The sequence below is a fragment of the Gavialis gangeticus genome, unplaced genomic scaffold, assembly GCF_001723915.1.
Source record: "Gavialis gangeticus isolate Ggan-Ray unplaced genomic scaffold, GavGan_comp1, whole genome shotgun sequence".
Taxonomy (NCBI): domain Eukaryota; kingdom Metazoa; phylum Chordata; order Crocodylia; family Gavialidae; genus Gavialis; species Gavialis gangeticus.
The window spans coordinates 52,043,684-52,057,774 of NW_017729031.1; the positions used below are offsets into that span (position 1 = coordinate 52,043,684).

At 43.7% G+C, this 14,091-nt stretch overlaps 1 protein-coding gene across 1 annotated transcript in view; it reads left to right on the forward strand.

Moving 5' to 3' along the window:
• Window positions 1–12,331: 12,331 nt before the first annotated feature.
• Window positions 12,332–14,091, forward strand: part of LOC109301608 (retinol dehydrogenase 7-like) — an 18,540-nt gene continuing 16,780 nt past the window's right edge. Inside the window, exon 1 of the mRNA XM_019522842.1 lies at window positions 12,332–12,626. Within this exon, the coding sequence (XP_019378387.1) occupies window positions 12,332–12,626 (295 nt within the window). The remainder of the gene's footprint in view (window positions 12,627–14,091) is intronic.

Below are 14,091 nucleotides of genomic sequence, written 5' to 3' on the forward strand. Positions count from 1 at the left end.
TCACTCCTGCCACTGTCAATGTCCCAGTTGACCTCAGGTACCCCCACCTTACCCTGAACCCCCAAGAGCAGGCACAGGGAGGGGTACTCCCCTGGCCCTCCATTGCTGCTACTGCTGCTGTCAGTGTCCCAGACCCTGCCCAGCCTGACTGGAACGGGCAAAAGTGGTTCTGAAGTTTCCCTGTCCCCAGGACAGCCGGGAAAGTAGGGAAAGGGAGGGAAGGAAGTGGGATTATCATCCACTTTGGGGACTTTAAAAAAAGCCCCCAGAGGCTCTCATGGCATATGCCATTCTGAAAGGGGGGGTACAGCCACTGCACCCCCTCTGGATGCACCTATGTTTTCCTAGAAGGGGGGAAGAGGGTATAGCCTTAAATCCCTTCAGAAAAAGGAGGAAATTGAAACCAAGTCTTTCACATCCCATGTAAGTCATCTAACAACTGAGCTATTATATTAAGACTTAAGGTAAAACTGTGGGGGGACTTGAAGATAGCATTTGAAATGCCCTTTGAAGAGGAGCTTCTTGCTTGGGAATCCCAACTGAAAGGAAGCTTCCATCCAAAGAACAAAATTAGGCTTCTAAATATGATATGGGCAAAATTTAAGACACTTCCCTGTCCTCAGCATCTCCCAGCACTTTTCCTAACTCCACTTTTGGCTTGCAGGATTTTGGGGATCCCATTCTGGGGTGCTCTGTATGGTGCATTTAGATGCCTCACTTAGGTCTGTAGACTCCACAATGGGGATAAAATGGCTCAATATCCTGTTGTAAGAAGGGGCCGTCTCAATGTTGGTCATGCCCTTGGCTTGTCCACCTGTCTAGGGCAGTCCATCCACCTGACTTTCCTGCCATGCCTTTGTTGGAACTAAAAAATTGTTCATAGACAGGAGGCTCCCCATTTATTGCCCAATGCCATGGGCGTAATGCACAGCTCCAAACCGCGCCTACACCATGTCCCATGCCTGGCAGACGGCATCCAAAGTCATTTCCAAATCCTCTGGCCCCTTGGTTTGGGCCTTCAGCCCAAACTTGGCCTCAGGTGTCCTCATACATGCCAAGGCTACTAATCCACCCCCTCACCAGGGCCACTAATCCAGCTGGCTTATGCATAGTCCTTCAGGCACCCACAGATGCTACTTTATGTGGCCTCTGGCTTTCTGTCCCACACCAGGCTGAACTTGGCTAATAGCCCCTCTCTGGGCCACTACTCTGCCCCCTCACTGAGGCCACTGCTCTGCCCCCTCACTGAGGCCACTGCTCCGCCCCCTCACTGGGCTCCTGGGCCTTATAGCCCTTGGGCCTCAGCTCCTTCTTTAGTGGCCCTTGGCCCTGTCTCAGGCCCCATTTTATGGGCCTGGACACTGACTCATGCCCCACTCAGTGGACCCTGTGCTTTTCTGTCAGGGTGTGCTCCCTAGCCTTTCTTCTCCACAGGATACCCACAAGGCAGTGGGGAGATGAGGCTTTCCAGTGCCCCATCCTTGCCTTTCACTGGGGAGGCACAGGTGTGGCATTTCCTGGAGACTGCCCTGTCACAAATAACCCCACCACACCATCCAACCCCAGCAGGGTGTAGTTTCAGGTCATGCCCCAGGATCAGGAACCTCCTCTATCCCCACAGTTCCTACCCTGGCCTCAAGGTATTTTGGGAACTGCAGTCTGCAGGCTGAATGAAGTTGTACCTCTGGCTCCCTAGGTGTAACTGCCAGGTCAGCTCCTAGGACCTGGGCTTAAACTGGGGCTACCCAGCCCTCATCCAATCTGGGACCCTGCTGCAGTCATGTGACCACCTAATTAGGCCTAACCACACCTGTTGGCTGCAACACAGCCTGCTCAATCCCCTTAAAGCGGCAGGCACCAAAGGTGCCCCGCTACACCTGTATTTGAAAAACTGTGAAAACTCAGTCTCTAAAAATAATTATTTCCTAGCAAAGAGCTAATAACCCTGTTACTTTGAAGTGCCAAGTGACTCTTATAACAAGGGGGATTTGTCACCTGTTAAAATATGTTGGAAACTCAAGAGAGTTCATATATTTCAAGATCAAGCTCTATTAGAATTAAATGTAACTACAGTTCTGTAACTGCTGAATGTTCACCTGAAGTCACAACTGGTTTGTGGGTTTCTCAGGAAATGGTTTCCTACTGTCCTACAAACTCATCAGTGATGAAACAAAACACTTTCTTTGTTCCAATAAATTTATTGTGAAATGGTGTGGCTAAACATTAAGCCAGTCAGTGTCTGTCTAAGTATGGATGGTTTTCAGTTTAACTTCTCTGGAACTCACAAAGCCTTTGTACCATAGCTTGCATTTAGTCATCAGTGTGTTAATAAAACACACTATTAAAATTAAATTAATTTAAAATCTCAATATTTGAGGCGTTATTCCTTTTAAACCAAGTTTGAGGTGTGCTGGATATATTAATCTGGAGTAGCTCTCCTCACTGAATTATTAGTAGTCCACATTGTAGATTTCATTGTAAAAAATTGCATTCATGATGACAAGGGGATGGAGTGACAAAAGTAAAGGAATTTTTGGAGGGGAGAGTTGTTTGTCTGCTTTATATAATTCACAGTGCAGTGCACTGCAATTAAACAGCTGTGATGTGAACCTCCATGTGTTACCACCCCCAATTACTTTAGCCCAGCGATAGATGAATTACTGGTTTTTGATGCAAGTTGTCAATTAATGAAGCTATGGCCTCTGCAAAACTGAGAATACCAGGCACCTGTTACATCACTTGTGTTCTCACCTGAACAGATACCAGTAAATTCATTACATTTAGGATGCAATTCTATTTCCAGCAGTTAAAGGAAAGAAATTGAAAAGATCTGGGGCAGTGTGGGGCAGGCAGTGTCAGGGAGGAGACCCCAGCACAGATCTCTGCTCCCAGCAAAGCCAGGTCATGCAGCGGGGCAGTGATGGTTCCTGCTGCACAACCTAGCTCCACAGGGAGCAGAGATCCACACCAGGTTCTCCTCGCCACTGCTGCCCACCCCGCGTGGCCCCACATCACCAGGGCAGTGTGGGGCGGGCAGTGGTGGTGAGGAGACCCCCAGCTCGGATCTCTGCTCCCTGCAGAGCCAAGTCACATGGCAGGGACCAGCCATTTGTAAAAATGCTTTCATCTCATTAAACTGGTCTCTAATTCCCTTTTAATCCTGCTGCCAGAACCATTATTAACATGTTCTTCTGCAATCTGCTCACAGCAAAAAGAAAGCTATAATAATCTATGGAAAGTATTATGATTTAGTATTTAGCGGAAGGCATGGTAGAGATGCACCTTATAAGCAGCTACACGTGGCAGCAAATGATTCAGGGGTTTCCCACTGAGACCAATTTCTTATTGTCTAAATATCAATTCTGGTATCTCACCTTTAAATAATATGTTTGCTAACTCTATTTAATTGATTTGTTTGGTTATGGTATTAAATTAGTCAGTGGATCCTTTCCTCCTTGCAAATGTTACTTCTGGAATAATTTCAGACTTTTTTTTTCCAGATAAGATGTTTTTCCTTGTGATGAGTTTTTTGCAATTCTCAACCACTAGATATTCAGTTTAACTAGCTAATCTCCGGGGAATATCTGAATATCATTAAAAACATTTTATAGTCTTCAATTCCATTTTAAGAATACTACATCTGCCTATTGATTCTGTATTCTTCATATTATAAAACACTTTGGGAAACTCAATCAGGTATCTACGTAATTTTGCACAGAAGTGTGTATCAAGCTAGGCAGATAACTTTTGAATTAGTCTTCCCTTCAAGCAAGTTATTCTATTTAAAAACCATACTAAAGATGAAATGCACCCCCAGTCCCCTGCCAATAGCACTGGCGACATCCGCGGGAACTCCTCACTTACTGCCACTGGGCTACAACCACACTCCTGCCACCCCCAGCCACTGGGGGCACGTGTCGTTCATGCCTTTTCTTTCCCCGTCCACTTATTCAGGAATTGTTCCTATTTTTCAAGAAGTCCATGGGACAGCTGTTTTTATAAAGTCCTTTGTATTGAAGCAAGTCAACAAGCATCTTATACCAAGACCCCTGTCTTCAAGAGCATTTAGGCTTCTAATTCTTATTAAGGTGCTTTCTTCTGAAGTCATTTGAGAATCTGACCCTAGCTTAAGAACATATAGTCTACAGACAGACGTTACACAAACCAGTTTAAGTGATCAAAAACTGGCTTAAATCTGTAACAGAACAGATGTTCAGTGCACATAAACCAATTTGAAAATTGCTGAAGCCAGTTTGAGATAAACCTGGTTGAATGTAGTATCAGAGTTAACTGATTTGGCTCAAACCAGTTTATGCAATGTCTGTCCCAGACACCTTGCTGGTTTAAATTAAATCAGACTCCCACAACACCCTGGCATGCCTTCTGGGCTGGGCTGGGCTCTCTGCTCCACAGCAGGGCTGGTCCCTCCCCACGCTAATCATAGCATCCTGCGGGGACCTTGCCAGGCCTCCCCCTCAGCTCAGCTCTATGGAAGGAAAGGGAGGGCTGTTCCAGCGCCCTTCTCCCCACCTCCCCTGGCAGCTCCTAGCTTGAGCTACTGCAGGCACATGCCTGCATTTTTTCAGTCCAGAGGGGATGTCTGTGCGATTACAAATTGGTTCAGCCTAGCCAGGTGAGACTAACCTGCAAAGATTTAATCAATTCAGACTCAGGCTGTCTGAATGTCTGTCTCTAGCCATAATGCACTTTTTTCAAAGATCTCCAAAGGAACAACAAGAAACCAATTACTGAGCCTCAGGTTAACATGGTCTCTTCAAAGAGATAAGGATAATCTCTGTACAGAGATGTAGCAGAGACAGCAGCTTTGTGCTTTGGGCAGCAATAGCACAGAGAGTAGAAGCAGCTGCTGTGACACTGATGGCAGTGGCTATTTCACCCTTCCCCACCCCCAAATAAGTGGCACCTTGTGGTGCTGGCCTGGTCACACTTCTCAGTTATGCTGCTGGGTCTAAGATTTAATCTTCTCCTAGTTTTGATCCCAGGAAGCTGAGGCCACTCACTCTATAACCAGGTTTAATTAGCATTTTTTTAATTTTTAGAACATTTGACTAGCATAGAACATGCAAGTAGGTTATTTCTTGCTGAACTAAATTCTGCTTTCAGTAACAGTAGCATAGGGAGCCCAATGGTGCCTGTCTTGCTTGAGTGAATAAAGAGTAAGGGAGGGTATCAGGTAACTCCCTGTCCAGTGTTCCATTGTAGGTGTTCAAACCAGTCCCATCAAAGAGTTAGCACCAGCACTACCACTGGTGCCACTATCGCCAAGAAAGTAGGGAGGAATGGAATGAAAGCAGGATTCAGGCTTCCTAGAGGAAACTCACCCATTGGGCTAGAAAGGCAATTTCTAGCTCCCCATCCAAACACATCCAACATTTACAGCATTGATACAAAAAGCCTTGTGTATTCTGTGCATCCATAGCTCTGGACAGACAACAGCCTCTGGATAATGCATATTTCCAAAGCATCATATCTGCCACATTCAAAAACACATGCAGGCAAGTATTCAAATACCTGTTTTACAAATCAGGAACTTGAGATGCAAAGGGCGTGTCCTGATGAGTGGGTACATGCAGGGGCATGCTTTTCTCACAGGACAAATAGCAGTGTCACATATTTGTGCTACTGCTATTTGTCTCTGGGCACACCCTGAAGACACACTCCTGCAGATGGAAAATAGCTCTGGGTGGTGTAGGGAAGGCTGAGGCCAGCCCCAGCAGCCTTACCTAGGGTCCTGGGGGCCTCCTGGGGCAGCAGTGGTGCTGAGCCAGCCTTTTGGAGCCTGGCCAGCAGCCAGAGAATGGCTGTGGACAGTCAGGCTCTGTTTTTGGTGGCACACGCTGCTGCTGCATGTGACATGCCACTTCTTTAGCAGCAGGTTTTATTTTTACACCAGGATCTCTGATGTGCCATGCTGCAAATTAGCAGCATGGCAAACAGGTCTGGGGCACTGCAAACTTCACGTGCATGCTTGTTGGGACATGCTCAGAGAGGCTATATGATATGACCATGGTTACACAGGAAAAAAGGGTTACATTAGTAACTCCACTCCAGATTCCTGACTCCCATTCACCCATTTTAGCCAATAGACCATACTCCACTTTTTATAATCATAGGCTACAATAAAGAGCCTTTAAAACATCCATGTGTCTACCATAGGGGTGCTCAAAGTTCTGGCTCCATGGGCAGGTTGAGTGGCAGGGGCTCATCCACAGGTTGGATCCAGTGTGGGGGTGATGCAAGGGGTTGGTCCATAAGTGTCACCAAGCATGCAGCATGTCCTGGAGTCTACTGTGGTGCCACCCCATAGGTGGGCCCAGCTGCAGAACAACCCCACAAGCCACACTCAGCTCCACATACTGGATTCCGTGACAGAGCAACCCCATGTCCTGGCACAATCTGGTGCATGGTGTTACATCGTCTGGCCCTCAGGGCTCCCCACAGGTCCAGAAATTTGGTGGCAGAAGAGCAGTGGCAGCATTCCTTGTTACAGCTCTGGAAACCACCACTCACCCGCTGCTAAATTTCTGGACCTGTGAGAGCCCCACAGGTCACATTCAGCTTGAAGGCCGGAGGTTGAACACTACTAGTCTAGCATGAATAATGTTGATTTCTTTGTTGCACTAGGGGCCTGTAGATCTCATTTGTTTTCCAGGGCTATCCTTCAAGCAGTGTCATTTTTTCTTGCACTGTCTAGGAGCCAAAGATGCAACTAAGAAATAAGCCTGTGGAAGTAAGGAGAAGTGATGTTAACTTTCAACTGTTGTATTCCAATGAATTCCCAGTTTTAGGTCAGGTTTTTGAGTCTCCCACACAGAATCCTGCAAACACAGCTCACATTTCACCTTAATAATTCTGTTATGTTCTCTCACACCTTGTGTTCTCTCTCTCAGGTGAAAAAGTTTTATGGAATAATTCCATCTACTAGTTGGTTATAGGATATTAAGTAGGGCCTTTTAAAAACCTGCCAAAAGATTGTATTCAGTTCAGTAGCCAGGATCTTCAACATAAAAAGTCGCTACAGAAACCCCTTTTAGATCTTGTCTGTTATACAAGATCAAGTCAGTAGATGCTGGAGACACCTGAACATGGGAATACAAACCAGGATCTATCCCAAACAGACGAATCTCCTCTGGGAATGACTTGGTAAATCATGCAGTTCTAGAATTACGTACTGTATATCTTGATCATTTAAAATCAGATCACCTATGATAGCACTGGACTACTCAATGGTTCAAAATATCGGCCAGGGAAGGGAAGAGAGAGAGACGTCAGTCACCTTTATACAGAGAGAGCTGAAGTCAGTGGGAAGCAGCAAGGGACAGAAGGAAAAGAGTGAAAAAGCATCAGAAGAAGAAAAGGTGGAGCTGACAATACATATTAAAAAGGCATAAATATCTACAAGAATTGTCATAAAAAAGCAGCACAGAACCCTTTGCTCTTTACACATAAAACAACTAACTAACAGCTCATGTGAGGAAACACTCAGCATGGCGAGTAAGGCCTGCACAAGGTAGTTCTAATTATTTGTGAAATGACAGTGGAGATTCAGTGACATCCAGCATAATTCCCCCTTGAGAAGCAGATCTGCAACCATGTTGCTATCTGCTTCCTAGCATCATTAAAAAAAAAAAAGACAGAGCACTAACCTCAGGTCCCCACGGAATGTCATAAATCCATTTAAGGTCTGGAGTGCTAGTTTGAATCTACCAGTAAATGTCTGATCCAGTTAAAAGACACATCAAGACTGGAAGTTCCCTGCTGGCTTCATGACATAAGAGATACAAGTGCATATAGTTTTTGTCTTTCTAGTTTTGACACTCATTTAAATGGTTTGAGATCAACTTCCACAAACAATTTATCTATCGGTTCCAATGTCCAACATTGCCCAAGCCAGCTCACCTTGTGCAGCTCTGCCCCTATGAGTACAGAGATATGTAGGTTGAAGGCTAAGTAAGAGAAAAGGACAGCAAGATACAGGCAAAAAATTCTTTTTGCATCCAAAGCTGAAATGCAGCATTCAGGTTTTGTATTTATGACACATCTGGGGAACGATGGGCTAGCATATAAAAGCCATCCTTTAAATTTTTTGTCTAGCTGGCAGTCACCCATCCTTTAATTTCTTTGTCTACCTAATCTAAAACTGAATTTAAACTTCCATTTAAAAATGGCTTCAACTCCTTGGACACACCATTTCTAGGTCTTTAAAATCTGCAACATAAATCAGAGGAAAGGTTTTCTTTTGTTTTTTTGCCTTATCAGTAATCAAACACATACATTTATTTTCCTTACTTTTTGTGTATTCAACTCTAATAAGCATCAATAAAAACTTACACAAGTCTAGAAAAAGCAATTAGTTCAGGGTGGACCAGATTCAGCTCCTATTAGAAATCAATAGACAGATTTCCATTGGTTTCAAAGGTGATGAATTGGGCCCCTGATGGGGGACTCCTAATGAGTCTTGGCAATCCTTACATTTATAAAGTATTGCATATAGGTCAGCAGTGCTGACCTAGATAGGGTAGGCATTTGAGTACTCCTAAAATTAATCCCAGGAGGCTAAAGTAGAGTAATCAGAAGGTAAATCAGAATCAACAAGAAGGAACTGTGCAGTGCTTGTCTTCTACTTTACAATGATCACACAGCAGCAGAGCAGACTAAACCTCTATTGAGATTTCAGCACCACTATGGATGGGACAATCCTACTAGGAAATCTTGTGAATTAAAATTCATGACAGCTGCTTCATTCTACCAGTAACTGGCAAGAGTCAGCTCTGTACTCTTGGAAACATTAAATGAGCTTGCATTTGTCTCTCCAGAACATAAGTACCAGCACAAAGGAAAAAAACCCCAGTGCGTTTAAATACAGTCTATACAAGGTCTTAGAATAGTTAAGAACAAATTGAGATAGGATGCACAGATTAAGCAACACTAAACAGCTTCCACAAAAAAAAACTCTTTTGGAAGACATCATTGCTTTAGCCATATAGTTTGGGAGATTTTTGTGCCTGCAAACTTTTATTTTGTTTTACACAGAGCTTCCTGGGCTAACTGTTCACCTCAGAGTTCACAGGTCACTTTTTTCTGAGGCTCTTAAAGATGATGTCATGGAAAATCAACATTTGTAGCAATGCAAATAGGGTTAGGAAGTACTGGAGTTCAGTGCTCATTTTAACAACTTCCGCAGACTGCCTCCAGCCTCTGCTTTCCTTCAATCAGGTAAAGTGGTGTGTACCATTGATCACAGTGCTGAAGTTTATTAAATGTATTTTTACTAGGTAAAAATCTTTCAAACCGAAAATACAACATACTGTAAAGAACTGAACTGGATTAGAAAGCTGAACTGCTTAGAGCGGGGTGTGGGGAGAATGGAATGAGCGGAGGAGGAGGTACATGCTGCAGTACTAAAATTAAATGATACCAACCCTAACAGAACAATCAGACGTAACACGGAGAAGGCCACATGCACCCCAGGCAGAATTAACTTGTGTAAGAGTGGAAAAGCCACCTGTTGGCTCCCGTATGGCTCTTCCATTAAGGCAGGGGCGGGCAGTTATTTCAGGCAGAGGGCTGCTTACTGAGTTTTGGCAAGCCATTGAGGGCCACATGACAGGCAGCCAGGGGCAGACAAACATTAATTTTCTATATTATTTAGGGGCCCCGTGGGCCGGATAGAATGGCCTGGCAGGCTGCATCTGGCCCCTGGGCCGCATTTTGCCCACCCCTGCATTAAGGAGTAAGGTGTTCTCCCCTTTTGTTGTGGTGGTTGATTTTCCAAAACCTTTAGATATCCAGGAGGAGCAGAGAGGGGCAGGAATCTGTCAGTGTACTAGGCCATCTCAGTAATACAAGGCATTTTGCTCTACAATCCCATTTTATGATTGCTCGTAAAGGAACCAGGATCCTCTACATTTCCCTTTAGCAAGTTCTCTCTAGGTTTTTCAACATACAGTACAACAAGGCAATTTCCACAAGATAGCATCTAGATTTCTGCAACAGGTTGCTAGCGATTCCTTTCCTCACCAATTGACTTAGACTTTTAAATCTGAGCTAGACTCAAAAACAAGTTGCCATTGCCTAACACCTCTTTGTCAAATGACTTTTAGGAAACTTTTTGGTCATTGCAGCATTTGACTTGAGGCTGTCTCTTACAGGCTTCAGTACAGTTATATAACAAGGGGTGGGCAACCAGACCCTGCCACTACAGCCGCCCAGAGCACAGACCCTGGTGGTTACAGCTCTCCTTCAGTGCTTAGCATGCTCATCTTTTCCATGAAGCTTTTCTAGGGCAAATTGTTACAGTGAAGGCCATGAGGAATTTTTTTAGCTCCTTCAAGTGTTCCTGTAAAATAAAAAATGCCTCAGAAGTCCCTGAGATATTCCAAACATGATTCCAAGTATACAAGTGAGGAACTATGGTGCCCCTCGATAGTTACAGCAAAAGGTCACCCAATAAATCAGCTGGCAAAATGCAATTTAAGAGCCAAAAGAATTTCACATTACAATATCTAGAAAGAGATGGGGGGGGTGTTCATTTAACAGTAAATATCTCCAATAATCCAACACATTTATCTCCTTCAATTTGATCATTTAAAATGACTATGTAAGACTAATAGTAAATATCAAAATGCCCAACCCTGGATACTATAAGTTATATAGCAAATACCACTGTGAGGCATCTAAGTGGAAATAGACTTCTGCAGTGCTGAGCAAACCCAGAGAGGTCCCATCAATACCACTGCCTACTGAAGGTGCTCAGTACCACTCTTATTGAAGGAGAGGCTTTTTCTGATTAGGCATCTAAACATGACTTAGCATGTCTAATTTCTGGCATCCACATTCAACAAGCATCGGCTTCTCTCCAAACAGCCTCCGTGGCCAAGAGGTAAATATAATTCCAAAAACTACAGATTCAACCAAGCTGCAATAGGAACCCAACCCACACATTTGGGGTTGGGGGTGGAGGGAGGCATCAGCATTCAGGGATACGAGCACAAATCTATAATGTCCAAGAGCTAAGAGTCATAAGCCAGACAGTAGGGACTAGGCAGCAATGCAGGCAGGAACTAGGCAAAGCAAATGAGGAATCAGACAGGAGTCAGTCTCAGAGATGGAATGAGGAGCCCGCCTAGGAAACCTAGAACAAAAAAATTCAAGAGCACTAGGCCCAACCAGAGGGGACTCTTATCTTAGTGAGATCACAGAGCACTGCAAGAGCTGCTACTTACATGCTGCAGCCATATCCCATCACTTTAACTGGGGGCAGCTGATAGCAGCCATTCCCACCCAGGTAATCAGAGCTTAAGTCTGCCTTTTGCCTTTTTTTTTTTTTTTTTTTTTTTTTTTTTTTTACACAAGCCGAACTGTTGTTAATCATGAATCAGGTTTCAGCATGGATTTCCACCATGAACAGGAATCTTGTTATACACTTAAGCATCTCACAACACTCACTTGCAATTTTGTGGTAAACAATGTTCTCAAAATACTTGTTCTTACAGTAAAGCTAGGATACGCAACTGCCTATACCCTTTCAACATGAGGTCATCATAAGCATTTCCATTCATCTTCCCACTTTATCTGCATAGATGAAACTTACTATATTTCCCTTAGTGAGATGTCCAGATCAAGTAAGGGAAAAGAGACACAGCAGACTGAGATACTACAATGAAGTTCTTCCTTGTGCAAAGACCAGAGAATTACAAGCAGATGGAGAACGCCAACACTCGGCATTCTGACATTTACAGAGTACACAGGGAGCGAGTCTGCACCCACCAGTATAACCCAGCATTTTCTGTTCCTTCCTAGAGTTCACACAGCTTCCATGCCACCAACTGGAAAAGCCTGTGGTGTGTCAACATGCACATCTGCTCCATTTCCTTTCAGAATTCTTCTCTTGTCCAGGGATGCTGCAAATAATCATAAATACTGCCCAAAAGAGGCAATGCTATGAGAAATGCACGTGCCTCCTTTCCTCCTGAAACATTCCCAAGGCACTTTGCAGACCAAGGAGAGAAGAGGCGAATGAAGATGCTTCTTGAAAACAGTGAAAATCTATGGGAAGGGAGGTCTAGAGAAGGTTGTGCCAAGTGCATGTATTATTCATGGACACCATTCATATTGTGCCAAAGCAGCTAACCTCGCTCCCCATTTTAATAAGAAGCTGAGACTAGGAACAAAGATTTTTATAGAAGCTGGGTTTAGGGAAGCTGGGGAGTGATTTAGCAGGTTCTCTCTAATAAGTTTCTAAATCGTTAACATTATTTGCTCATAGCCTTTGCTTTCAGACTTAGTGCACATAGGAATTTTGGCTTCCATGCTTCTTCCTGTTATTTGCTGGTTCATCAGAGACAGTCCCAAAGTGAAAGACCTCAATGGAAAGCATATCTTGATAACTGGATGTGACAGTAGGTTTGGGCACTCACTGGCTCAGCAACTTGCCAGAAAGGGTTTTTGCGTCATTGCTGCATGCCTAACAGAAAAAGGAAGTCAAGAACTGATAACCCACAAATCCCTCTCCTTGAGGACTGTGATACTGGACTTAACTGATTCCAGAAGCATCAACAATGTAGTGGCATTTGTCAAAGCAGAGACTGAGGGGCAGGGTAAGTGGTATACTTGCAGATCATAGGAATTGCTAAATATGCCCTTATAATATAGAACAGAGTTCTGCTAGTAACTATCTGTGACACACCCTGAGCCGGGATTCAGTCAGATGCGTCATTGAAACACACTCCTGAGACATCCTCAGTACTTCTGGGCTGCCCTTCAGACACGGCTCCATCTCTCCTGAGATGCTCCAGCAGTCACCTTGCTGACTGGTGGTGCCTCGGCTCTATCTGCCTCACCCAGGTCTTGCCAGCTCTTAGCAGAGCGGAGTTTTCCAGCTAGAGGAATCACAGCCTTGTCCAGTCATATGCTCAGAGATTTTAGGTCCCCTCCTTCTGTAGAAGAGACCTGTATGGTGAAATGGTCTAAAATCACACTTACCATTAACACTAAGTTAGTTATAAAAGATAAAAGAAATTAGTAACCATACATTGAGAGACATGCAGAGATATAAGAATCAACAAACAAAAGGAAATATCAGAACAATGATCTGATCTTACTGTGGATCTTAAACCTGGGAATGAAGCTTCTACTCAGCTCAATAGATTAGAAAGCAGCTGCTACCTCTGACCTTCCTCTCAGAGTTGCTGCAAATTCTTCTGTCAGCCTATTTCACTCAGTCTAGTAGCCGAGGGACTAAAACACCTAATGCCCGAGAAACTCTAGACAAACACTTGCTCCTATGGCAAAGCTTCAGCATGGTTTCTTATCTGGCCATTTAAATACATTATCTACTGGATTCTTGAGGAGCCCAAACTATGCATATAGCATCCTGCCCCTTGGGCCCAAAGGCCAGGAAGTTGTATGCATAGTTTACTAGACCAGAAGATATGCATCTGTTTACCAGACCAGAAGTCTTTCCTGCTCGATTTATGACCAGAGAGTACTTACATCTTTTCGGACATATCCTAAGGACACTGTTTTCACTTCTCCAATTATGAGATTTATGAGATTCATAATGCTCCAATTTTGAAGTTATGATTATTATCCTTCCCTGAATATCCTAAGTAGTCAGGAATTGGTCTCACTACAAGAATCTTCTTTTAAAGTATAAATTTGTCATTTGTTTGGAAAGGCCTGGCTCATGCCTCAGACCACATTCACAAGCATCTATTTGACTGGCCATTAAAAACACCCATGTCGAACACTAATTCTCAGCAATTATTCCTCTCTGGTGCAAAACTCCTTGTTTAGAGTGTAACTCTTAAAAATCATTATATTATGCAATCCTGGCTCTACTATAACATATAAGAAATACATTTATATAAAATACCAGAATGCTTTATTTGTATCATCATTAGGATGATAAGGCTAAATACAGCTTGAGCTACCTATCCATAAAAACTACACATAATTTTTCAAATTATTTAAATTTGAAAAACATGCATGACATTCCACAATCATCTAAAAACACTGTGGGTTTATGACACCTCCCATAATTAGTGCAGAGGAATATTCCTTGTACTG